Source organism: Tupaia chinensis, unplaced genomic scaffold, assembly GCF_000334495.1.
Source record: "Tupaia chinensis unplaced genomic scaffold, TupChi_1.0 Scaffold145367_1, whole genome shotgun sequence".
NCBI classification, from domain to species: Eukaryota; Metazoa; Chordata; class Mammalia; order Scandentia; family Tupaiidae; genus Tupaia; species Tupaia belangeri.
The window spans coordinates 1,673,676-1,686,600 of NW_006205228.1; the positions used below are offsets into that span (position 1 = coordinate 1,673,676).

The 12,925-nt window shown below is 38.5% G+C and overlaps 1 protein-coding gene across 8 annotated transcripts in view; it reads left to right on the forward strand.

Annotated features, from left to right (window-relative positions):
• The window catches only part of SIPA1L1 (signal induced proliferation associated 1 like 1), a 413,451-nt gene that overhangs the window by 289,508 nt on the left and 111,018 nt on the right, over window positions 1-12,925 (forward strand). For all 8 annotated transcript variants that reach the window (XM_006167962.3, XM_006167963.3, XM_006167964.3 and 5 more), the window contains one exon: window positions 12,006-12,180. In XM_006167962.3, the coding sequence (XP_006168024.1) occupies window positions 12,006-12,180 (175 nt within the window). The remainder of the gene's footprint in view (window positions 1-12,005; window positions 12,181-12,925) is intronic.

Consider the following 12,925-nt stretch of genomic DNA (forward strand, 5'->3'; position numbering starts at 1 on the left):
TTCAAATGGTACAGAAATCAAAGTTAATATGACTCTGTTTACTCAAGAGGTCCGTCCCATTTCTGTGCTGTTCTGATTATCCTTCTCCCTTTTCCCCCAGAGTTAGCATTCTTACTAGTTTCTTATTTCCTGCTATTTTTTATAACAATATCACCAAATATGCATGTGCAGTTTTATTTCCTCCCTTTATTATATAAAATGTAGTATTCTGTAGATACTTGCTTTTTTCTACTTAGTAATATCTTAGGTTGTCAGGAAAGTCACGAGGTGTTTTTCTGTGTGAACATGTGTCATGACTTTCCTGACAACCCGATACGTATTGGAGATCTTTCTATATCAGTACAGAGAAAGGTTTTCCAGTGGTTTTATAGCTGCGTAATATTCCATTGTATTGTTTATTTCATTGATTTCTCTATTGATGGTCATTTGTGTTGATTCTAGTACTTTTCTATTACAAACAGTGTTGCAAAGAGTAGTCTTTTCCTATATAATTGAAATTCATCTCAATGTTAAATCACGTACATTTATTACCAACTTATTCCCAATATATGGAGTCTTTTATTTTTGTGAGAAATTTTGCACAACACATCATTAAATTGTTATGTGTGTGTGCATGTGTAGAATATTTTCTTTTTACTATACTGAAGATAAGACAAATCAGAATATTCTATGTACTCATATGTAAATATTTTTAAAAGCGTCTCTTATCAGATTTTTTTTTAACTTTTCTACCCAGTATCCATATGTCATCTTTTAGAGCAGTTGGAACAACAACTAAGTTTTAACTTTGGATTCCAGAAAGATGGAGTAGATATATTTTCCCTGTGTTTTACTTGCTGAGTATTGCCAACAGCCCTGGACATGATGTATAAAGAAAACATAAAATGAATGTGACAAGTGGAATAGCAGCAGACAACCCAGGGACCTTGGGATCTGAGGCATGGCCCAGCAATAAGATGCCTGGGTTTTCTTTTTCTCTCAGATTTCAGTCTTGGGCTGAAGAAGCTGGCATCCCGAAGTAGCCTTCTGTTAGCCACTGGAACAAACACAGGGCTACGTTTAGAAAGATAGAAAACTCTCATACGAGAACTTCTCTCCTCCAACTCAACACCACCACAACAAAACCAAAAAAAAAAAACTCTACAACACACTTCCTCCACAGCCCTTACTGAAGTATTATTAAAGAAGGCTGAGTAGGGGGTTGGGACTTCTATCCCTGTAGAATGATAATGAGGCTCCCTTCCTGCTTTCCCCTGTGGTGACATCAGAGAAGGGCTATATAGATTCAGGACTTTCAGCTTAGGCAGCAAGGTCCCCTTACCAAGGTAACAGTGAAAGCCACCTGAGGAAAAGTAATGACACACTCCTCCCCTACCCACCTTAGGTGGTATCAGCAGAGACCCAGTAGGGAGTTGGAACTCCTGCCCCTGGCTAGCATTAAGGAAGTACCCTTGGGGCTGGCACGTGGTATGGTGATTAAAGGCACTGGATTCCCACATGGCTGACTATGGTTCAAGTCCTGGGCCTGGCCATTTGCCTTCTCTCCTTTTCTCTCTCTCAGTTCTCTCTCTGGTCAAATTAAAAAATAATAATAATAACAAATGGAATTAAATAATTTTGGGGGAAAGAAGTACCCTTTTCCTTAGGCGTCAGTGGAGACCAAGGTGGGATCTAGCTTCCAACCCCACCTAGCAGTGTCCCCTTCCCCATATGAGAACGGTAATAAAGGAGGTGTACCTAATAGAAGATTTAAATAAGATCCAGAGTTCCATAAGTTCAAATATGGACATTTTGGGTATCAAGTTAGTCATAGCAACAACCAGGAAATCTCAGCCGAGAGAAAATTTGATCAACACTTGCCAACATAGGTGACATAAATCTTGGAACTACGTAACAATGATTTTAAAACAGCCGTCATAAAAATGCTGCCGTGAGGAGCTGGGCAGTATTGTAGTGGTAAAACACAATGCTCTGCAAGGCATTCCCACATGGGACGGCTCCTAGTTCAGCTCCAGAGACCTCCCTAAGCATGTCTGGAGTTTATCTGGGGCTAGCCTAAGGCTGGAGTGAATTGTAGCATCAAGACTCTGTTGGGGGTTCTCGCTCTTTCTTGCTCATGGAGGGGATAAATTAACAAAGTTTTAAAAAGAAAGCTTCAATGAGCAATTATAAGCATGGCTTTAAGAAATGAAAAAAATAAAATAAAATTTCTTAGCCAAGAAATAGGAGATATCAGTAAGAAATCAGTGGAAGTGATAGAACTGGAAAATATAATAACCAACAATAAAAATAAAACAAAACAAAACCTCAGTAAATGGGCTCAACAGTAAAATGGAAGAGACAGGGGGGGAAAAAAAAAGACAAAAAACAGTGAATTTGAAGACAGAGCAGGAGAAACTACCAAACTGGAAAAACAAAGAGTAAACTGGAATAAAAAAAGAATAGAGCCTTTGGATTTATGGAACTCTAACGAAATATTTAACAATCATGTCATTAAAGTCTTAGAAGGAGAAAAGAAAGATAGACTTATTCAAAGAAACACTGACTAAGACATTCCCAAATTTGTCAAAAGATCTAAAGCCACAATTTAAGAAGCTGAGTACAACCCAACAGGAGAAACCCAATAAAGTCTATAAGACACACCATAGTTCAATTTCTTTTTCTTTTTGGAGAGGTTTTCGCTATAGGGCATGTGCGCTCGCCAGACAGACAGAGAGAGACAGAGGGACAGAAAGTGAGAAATCACCCCCAGGGGGGATGGTCACACCGCAATCCCTTCTCCTCCATTCTCCTCTTGGGATCTTGGGCACACATGCACATGCGCCCGGCGTGAATTTTAAGCCACTGGGTCCGGGACGCGAACCACGGTTGACTACGTGGGAGTCCAGCGACATAGCTATTATGCTAGCTGCTGGTTCCTTCCATAGTTCAATTTCTAAAGAGCTTAAAGACTAAGAAAAAATCTTGAAAAAGCCAAGGAGAAATGTCACCTTACCTATAAAGGAAAAATAATTTGAATGACAGAGATTTTTCTTCAAAAACCATGGAGGCCGAAAGGAAATGGCATGACATTTTTCAAGTGCTGGAAGAAAAGAACTGTCAACTCAGAATTCTGTATTTGGTGAAATATTCTTCAGGAATGAAGGACAAATGAAGACATTCTCAGATAAAAGAAAACTGACAGAATTCGTTACCTACAGACCTATCGTAAAATATTAATAATCACTGAAAGAGATTCTTGAAACAAAAAGACAATGATAAAAGATCTTAGAACTTTAAAGAAAAGGAAAGAATAAAAATTATTTCCTGTTGAGCTTTATAATTTTTTTTTTAAGTTTTTTTTTTTCTCTCCTCTCAGAGAGGCAGAGAAACAGGATCCACCAATGTGGTTTTCACACTATGGTTTATCCCACTCTAAGCCACTGGGACCGTAGACACAGACACTAAGCATTTGCCATGCTCAGGGAGGTCCTTGAATGAGTGCCCAGGGCCTTTTCCCTGTGAGTCCAGTTGTGTTATCATTGTATTACCACCTAGCCTAGATTTCTTAAATTATCTTGTAGTTAAAGAAAACATCGTAACAATGGCTAATATGTTTATCAAATGTATTATGTAGGATTTTTTTCTTTTATTAAAGATTGTTGCTATAGAGCACATGCACTCACTGGGGAGAAAGAGAGACAGAAAACGAGAAATCACCTCCCAGGGGCCATGGGCACACTGCAGTCCCCTTCTGCATTCACTTCTTGGGATTCTAGGCACGCACACACATGTGCCCGTCATGAGTTTTAAATCAACAGGTCTAGAACTTGAACTGTGGTCAACTATGTGGGAGTCTAGTGACATACCCATTCCGCCATCTGCTGGTCCCAAGATTTTTAAAAGATAATTATTTTGTGACTGAATATGGCTCGAGTCCTGAATCTGGCAGCATGCTTTCTCACTTTACCTCTCTGTCTCTCTGGTGAGCACACATGTCCTATAGCAAATTAAAAAATAATAAACAATTCTTTTAAAAAACATTTTTTAAAAAGTTTATGTTCCAGGATGACATGCAAGAATACTTAATAAGAATCCAACCATATCTACCACCCAATAAGGTGATATTCATAATGTCTGAAAATCAGTCTGATCAAAACTTAAAAGCAGGAAAACATGACCTATAATAAGGAAAGAATCAAAATCAACCACAAAATTGTCATAGATATTCTTTCATGTGTTCGGGAAGCTGGAGGAAAGATCGAACATATTAAGTAGAAATCTGAAGACAAAAGAATTCCAAATTAAATTATAGATATGAAAACTATGAGATCAAAAATACACTGGTTGGGATTAGTAGCAGATTAAATATTTCAGAAAAAAAAAGGATTGATCAATGTGAAGAAATTGTAATAGAAACAAATCTAGATTAAATACAGACAGTTAAGCAAAACACCTACCAAAAAAAAATAAAAACCAAAAACCCAGCATCGATGAGCTCAGAGACAACTTTATCTGGCTTAATATGTGTATAATTATTGGAGTCCCCAGAAGAATTAGGAGGCATTTGAAAATATAGTTGAGGAAATATTAGCTCCAAATTTTTCATGTACAATGCAAGCTATAAATTCAGATTCAAGAAGCTTATTGAGCCTGAAAAAATAAGAAACATGCAGAAAACTATACTAAGACAAATCATATTCAGGTTGTTTAAAGCTAATGACAATATCTTTTTCTGTTTTAAGGTTTTTGCCATAGGGCACATGTATGCTGGCCAGAGAGAGAGAGAGAAATCACCTCCCAGGGGCGAGGGCACACCACAATCCCTTCTCCATTCTCCTCTCAGAACTCTGGGCACGCATGCACATTCGCCCAGTGTGATTTTCAAGCCTCTAGGTCCGGAACTCGAACTGCAGTTGACCATGTGGGAGTCTGGCGCTTCAATCACTATGCCACCTGCTTGCCCAACAAAGAATATCTTAACAGCAACCAATGAGAAAATTCTTTAAATGATCTTCAGAAAAGAGAAAATTAAATAACTAATAAATAAATAACCAGTAACTATAGAAAAAGATAGGACTTTCTTAGACATGAGAGAAATGCAACATAAAGCACAGTGATAGTAGTTTTCAAACTTTAAGTTTCAGAATCCCTTTATCTTACATGTTAAGGACTCCGGAGAACTTTTGTTTGTGTGTTAATTAAAATCAAAGCAAGTTTTAAGATTTCCCATTATTCATACATTTAAACTAGCAGTTGGGCCAAGCCTGGTACAGCAGGAAAAAAAAGGAATGCACTGCTCAAGTGATGCTGGCTCCGTGTGGTAGGTCACAGGTTTAGTTTCTCAGTCACCTGGTGCATACTGGGCACACATACCTGTGACCTCGGCTGACTGAGAGAGCTTGGGGGGCGGGGGAGATGACATCATGACCCACTATTGAGAATTCTTATCTTTATCTGTTTCTGTCTCCATCTTACTCTTAAAAGGAAGAAATTAAAACTTTAAAAACACTATTAAAACAGTCACATGTTAATAAAAATAACATTTTTGTGAAAAAAATTTCTAAAATGAATAAAAAATTAGTGCAAAGAACAGCATTGTTTAACATTTTTATAAATCTCTTTGGTGTCTGGCTCCATATAAGGCAGTTGGACTCCATATCTGCTTCTGCTGTCAGTCTGTTGCAATATGTTGTTTTGGTTGTAGTAGATAAAGAAAATCTGCCTCAAACCATGCAAGTACTTGGAAAAAGAGTATTTTATGGATGGCCCGTTCAGATAATTGTGGATATTTTTCTTTTATATAACATTAAAACTCAGCAAGTGGTAGTTTGTTAAAGGTCAGTGGCAATGTGTGTGGAAATTGAAATCAATGAATGTACTCTGTTAAATTAAAATTTCATTGACTTTTGTGCACCTGAATGAATCTTTTACCCATGCATGATTTAATAATTTCATACATTGGTCATATGGCAAATCTTAGTTTGCATCTCTTATTTCTGCAGATTTAAGTGTCGGCTCATGTTTCAGTAATGGAAACCTAATGTTACTATAGCCATTAATCTTTTTAGAAAAGTCATTAGGTGTTGGGAAGCTCTCAAGCTTCAGTGACAGGTATAAGTTTTCCAAATTTCAAATTTTGCTTTAAAGTTTACATTTTATTATTGGCAAGAACTGCATATTGTCAGTTGTTTTACTTAAAGTAACAGACTCCTTTTTGTATTTTCAGGAAAGTATCTGCCAAATACACAAGTCTAAATAACCATCGTTTGTCTGTTGGTAGTTCTTTCAAGTAAAGGTGTTGTTCCATTACCTCAGCTCAGTACCCTAACATAGTGCAAGTGTATTTTCTCGCAGTTCTATAGGTTAGAAATTCAATATGGGTCTTAATGGGCTAAAATCTAGATGCTAACAGAGGTGTGTTCTTTTCCAGAGGCTCTAGGAATGAATCTGTGTCCTTGCCTTTTCCAGCTTCTAGGGGCCTCCCACATTCCTTGGCTCGTGGCCCCTTATTCCACATTCAGAGCCAGCAGTGTCATCTCCCTCCACCCCACCTTGATTTTCACATCTCTTTCTCTTGTCATCTCAGCCTCTCTTTCACTCCTCAGGAACTTACTGGCCTTGGGTGGCTAATCCATGATTCACTCCCTGTAAACTGATTAGCAGTCTTAATTACTTCTATCCCCTTAGTTCCTTTTGCCATACATGAAACATTACATATTCATGGGATCCAAGGATTAGGATGTATATATTTGAGGGGGCCAGAATTATTCTGCCAGCTATAGTTTTCTGTGAAAGACAGTTTGTCACCTAGCAACTCAGGTAAACAAATGTTCTTTCGTAAGGTACCTATCATAGTCCAATACGAAACAAATGCTTTATACATACATACTCCCTATTTCATCACTTACGATGTTACAGAGTGTCTACACAGTATCTAGATTTAATAAAAATCCGTATTTTATTGCTTCATCACAGACATTCTTAACGGGATTTTTATTTGAGGGAGCAAGCAGTTAGTGCTTGTACAGTTGGTGCCCTGGCATTAGTTCATGCTGAGGTGCCAGCAGTTTTAGTTACCATCAGTGCAAATGGCAGTGAACAAACAACCTTTTAATGTTATGGAGATAATTAATTAATTATTTTTAAAAAGACATCCAGAATAATCAGGAAAAAAATGAAAAGCTTTTGAATGATGAAGAATCAGTGTAATATAAACAAGGTTACGATAATAAGTTAATTAATTAATTTAAAAATGTTATGGACATAGTTCTGACATCATGGACCCCTACTAAAAGGGTCTCAGAGTCTCTAGGAGTTTACAGTCCAAATTTTGAAAACTATTGCACAATAAAATAGGGAATCATAGTGGCCATTTAAAATTTCCAGATTATATCAAACGCTATTATAGGTGTTGTGAGGACGGAAGAAATGGGTGGTTCTCACGGTCTCTGCTCTCCTAGGAGTCTTCCTCGGGCTATGATGTCATGGAAGGCAGGGTGAAAATGCAAGACTTTTTAAGAGCTCTCTTGAGAATTTGGTTATTCAACTCTGTTTCTGCCGGTGAAAGTCTCTATTACTCATCTTCCCAGGATTTCAGGGCTGTGCGAGTCAGATTGCAGTGTCTGTTGGAGGGCTACTTTACTAGAGAAAGCACATTTATTTACTGTTAATTCTCAACCATGGGAATCCACATCACTTTGGCAGGTGCTGAAAAATAATTTACTCTGGGGAACCAGCAGTTAGCGTAATGGCTATGTCGCTGGACTCCCACGTAGTCGACCGCGGTTCGCGTCCGGGACCCGGTGGCTTAAAACTCACGCCGGGCGCATGTGCATGCGTGCCCAAGATCCCGAGAGGAGAGTGGAGGAGAAGGGATTGCGGCGTGACATCCCCCCTGTGGGGTGATTTCTCGCTTTCTGTCTCTATGTCTCTGTCTGTCTGGCAAGCGCACGCGCCCTATAGCAAAAAAACCTCTCAAAAAAAAAAAATTTACTCTGGTGAGATCCAAGATCTTCATCTCAAATATAGGCTTTGTACTGTTGGACTGACCATGATCATTTTTTAAAGTTGATGTATTTTTATTCATGATAGTGTGTATGTGCAAGAGAAAGATGAAAGAGAGAAATAGAAACACACCCTTGACAGGGTCTTGGCATATTGTGATCCCTTCCTGTGGCCTTCCAGCTTGCGGGATCTGGAGCACACATGGCTCCTTGTGTTTCAGGTCGACCCAGCCAGGGATCTGAAACCGCGGTCGCCATGTGACTTCCAGCGGTACTGCAGTTCGGTACAGTACTGACTGTGCCGCCAAGACTGGGCCCGTCAGCACTGCCTAACACTGCCATCAGTGCTCCATGTGACAGTTCATATGCAACCATGGAATTACAGCAGTGTTGCTGAATGGCCCAAGGATTATCCAAAGCTAAGTCCTAAACTGTGTATATACCCAGCCCATCCCAGGAAGGCTCTCGTGTCATCATAGCATTCCACCTATATTGTGTATACATAGATTTAAGCCTACAAAGATAGGTTTTTCATGTTTTTCTCCAAGAAAAAAGTTTTATATAAACTCATAATCACCCGAAACCACAACTTCAACAGCATTTACATTTGCTCCTTCTGTTAGAATAACCCTTATGACATTTACCTAAGTCCCTAATAACTTCTTACTCTGGCAGGGAATGTGGTTACTAGTTAGGGATTCCAGGAACCTGAATTCAAAGAATGCCACCTACCTTTGATTATAATTAAGGTAAAAATCAAGGATGCAGATGAAGATAGAGCAGGTGACATTTGACACAGTTTCAAACAGAGGAAATTTGACTTTCTAACAAATTTCTTAATCCTTTTAATAGAGCATTCCATTCACAACCAGCAAAACCAGTTTGCTCTATCTCAGAGGGAGCTCCTCAGGGCATGAGAAGTCAGTCAAGAGAAGGGCCACATTGTCTCTTTGTCCTTGGATTCTGTATGACCAGTGCTTTGGGGAAGTTTCCTCACTTATCTTCTTTCCACAGTGAACTTTTCTATATATATAAATGAATCCTTGTCAGTGTTGCACAGTGAAATCTTAGTCCTTTAACTAAGAAGTCTCTAAAAGGCACTCACAAATCCAGTGTCAGCATAATGCTTTCCATTGAACAGGGTGACTTTTGTTTCACATTGTTGCCTGTGAAGGCTGATCTGGGAGGCACAGCCAGACAACGTCTAGCTCAAAGCTTCTTCCTTTCTCCGGATTGCCTTATCTCTTTGGTAGTTCTCCCTGGAGGGAGAGAGTCAGATAACTTTCTGTCCTGGGATCTGACTATATTAAGGACTATTTTTGGTAATAGACATAGAGCCTACCACTTCCTTTTTATTTGTTGGTACCTAACAGGACACACAGCTCAGTTCTAAAGCCAAGATGAAACCTTTACCTGTGGGAGTTCCCCTGCAAGCGTTACCCACATTCAGGCATTAGAAGCAGGCCATCTGAGAAGGGGCATAAATGTCAGCAGTGTGCAGCAGGTTTCACACACTGATTTGTTTTGTTTCATTTTGCTTTTCTTAAGTGTGGTATACAGATATGAATAAAGCTGTGTTAACAATTAAAATGATGTGATGTCATGTTGTATGCTATTTTAAAAGTATTTCATTATCAGTATATGTAGTTATTTACAAGTTTCAGAGGTGGGACGTCACCTTCCACTCAATGGAGTAGAATCAGTCCTGCGCAGTGGTAGCGCTCCCAAGGAGGTCTGTGTCCACAGATAGATGGTGTAAAGACTGGCGAGCTTCCCTGTCAGCTAGGCAGGGTGCAGTGAAGAGGAAGAGCAAGCAACAGGCTTAGCCGCAGAATAGTTTCTGTGTATCATTCTTCTGAACCATTTGGTCTGTGAAGTTGGGAAAGTAGTTCCCGTTCACTGATTCTGTTTTGTTTTTGCATATAGGGTGCGCGCGCTAGCCAGAGGTATAAAAGATGGGGGCATAGAGTGGGAAATCACTCCTGGGAGAATGGCTGTGCTGCAATCCCTTCTTCTCCTTTCTCCGCTTGGGAATTTTGGGCGCATGCGCACACACGCACTGCTGTATGTTTTCCCACGCCTTGTTCCTGGGCTTGAACCACACAGTTGGCCATGTGGAATCCAGCTGCCTGAACTACCACGACACTGGCGAGACCCAGGTTCATTGATTTTTTTAATATAAAATGGCATTATTCAGGCGTATTTCAGAATTCAGAAACTTTCAGATTTTAGAAAGATGATAAAATGCATGTATTACAAGCAAGGGATTTTCAAAAAATTCATGGAAATGCATCTTGTGAAAAAATGATGGTGGATTTCAGGTTTTTCTTCAGAGGCACCAAAATAAACTCATACTATGAGTTCATTATTTACGTGAACTTTTGAATTCCTCTTGCATTTCCAGTGATATTGGGGTCCACAATTAAAACATTGTTATTCATGGAAATACGAATATTCACACAGAGAGGAATAAATTAAAAGTATCAAATGTCAACCTCATATCAAGTTTTGCTGCTAAATGTGTTTGCTGATATTCAGTTTTTACTTTTTATCTTCAGGATTGCAAATAAGGGGTTGAGGACATGTGTTACAGTGATAGAATAGAGCGAGACAAACCCAGTTGAATCCTGGTGGTACTTAATGGAGAACTGAGCTGACAGTCACAGAGCTGACCATTTGGGAACTTGTGTCTCTTCCTCCTGGGCTAGTTACGTTCTCTGATTTTGTCTCTGCTTATCTTTCAAACAGGGGCAATATTTGCCTTCTGGGTTGTGTGAGTACAAGAAGTTAATGTATGTCAGACACTGAATGTAGTGTTTTGGCATCCCATAGGTATTCAGTAAAGTTAGCAGTTAAAATTTCATCTCCTCCCTTACCCCTCTCCTTTTATTAGCTGAAAACGTATCAGTGCAATGGAATCAGTGCCACTCTAGAGCTAGGATTAAGTGATAAGAATTGTGTGAGAGTAGAATTTTTATATTGAAAAATTATTTCTTGTTAAATGACCAGTACCATTAAATGCTGAAATTTGTTTGTTACTTTGTTTGTTTTACCTTTCGGTTGGTTTTACCCTGTGATATTTTATGTGTTATCAGTGTTCTGAACCATTTGATTTGTGAAGTTGGAAAGGTAGATCAGGTTCATTGATTGGTAATGTAAAAATGGCAGGGTTAAGGTGTATTTCATAGTTCAGAAACCAAGTTTATTTGCAGAATAGACTTTTCAGTGGTGAATGAATGAGTTGGTTAATAATCTATCATATTTGAATCTTTCAAATGCTTCATTTTAACCATATTTGAAAGAGTATTTGCCACCAGCTGATCTGCCATTAGGAAACTCATTTAAAAGTCTCTCTCTAGGCACTCATCTTGTAGAAAACTTTGAAAAAGAAGTATAGAAAAGTTTCTTTGAAAAAGAAATTTGTCTAAGTACATTGTTGATGATGGTAGCATTCTAACAGATATAACTGAGGTTCATAATTTAATATGTTGGAAAAATGGTGTTGGGAGAAAAGTTTTCTTCATTTTACAAAAAAGGAAAGAAATTGCAAACATAATAATGGAACTTTTAGCATTAAACAATTTATTTTAAAGTATGTTTTGCAAACTGGACCTGTTTTTAAATTTGCAAATGCCTCCTTTTTTAAAAGGGAAGAGATTATTGTAAAAGAATTGCCTTTTGTCATCAAACTGTTTTTTTTTTTTTTTTTAAGGCCACATTATGTACTTTGTAATCCATTAACAGAAATTCCCCAGAAGAGCAACATCTGTTCTAATGATGCATAATCTTGACAACACAGGAAATTTTAATTTATTTTTCTGGCCTGTTCCCTTAATTTATGAAGATTATAGGTGCTTGCATCACTGTATTTTTTGGGTCAGAGACAGAAGACAAGGATTTCAAGAGAAGAAAGATGTTAGCTATTTACTGGGCATGTGCCCTGCAGGACTGATTAGCATTCAAGTGGGACAGGGTGAATCTGCCTATATTTATATGCATTGTATTGCCTGCCCTTTGCAGCTGAACTATCAGCAGAAAGTGGGCATCATGTACTGCAAAGCTGGACAAAGTACCGAAGAAGAGATGTACAACAATGAATCAGCCGGGCCAGCCTTTGAGGAATTCCTTCAGCTTTTGGGAGAACGAGTTCGCCTCAAAGGATTTGAGAAGTATCGTGCACAGCTTGACACCAAAAGTAAGAAAAACTTATACCCTCCTACTAGGCTCGTTTTCCTCCTGCTGTGTTGATGTGCATCCGCCAAATTATCCATGAAACAGCATTGTCCTTCATTGTAGAAAACTGCTAGCGATGGAGAATAGAAAGCCAGGGAGGAAGGTTGTAGCACCAGAACAGTGGAAGATCATAGTTAAAGTCATTAGGATTAGACGGTAGTGAAATAATGTTATTGGGGTGTGGATGGAGTAGAGCAATAGACACAGATCATACAGAGTTGTTCCTGGATAGCATTGTCTAGATTTCATTATGTTTAGTTGAATGAAACTTACAACCGTCTGATTGTAAGCCATAGAATTTTTTACTGTAATTCTTTCATTTTATAATCCTCATGCTTTATAGAGTCAGCCTTTGTATGGTTTTTCTTATTTGTTTTGTATTCTTTTAATATCTGGGAAGTTTGTGTTTCTACTATTACTCTCCATATTCCAACTTAATCTCTAAAAAAATAGGCTTCTTAGCTTTGGTATTAGTTGGGCTCATAAAATGTGTTGATTAAAGGCACAATAATAAAGTAGCCTGTTTAACTGCAGCTGTGAACTAAAAAGATTGTCCACTCCCATTCCCTAAGTTTTCAGTAAAATAGTTAAGTTCTCAAATACCTATTTTGGTCAGCATCTGTTGACTTGTGCTGTTTATCTACATGGAGGTGGCTTTAAATTTTATCTTACAATCCATCCATAGACACCTGTGGCCAGTTTTTCTT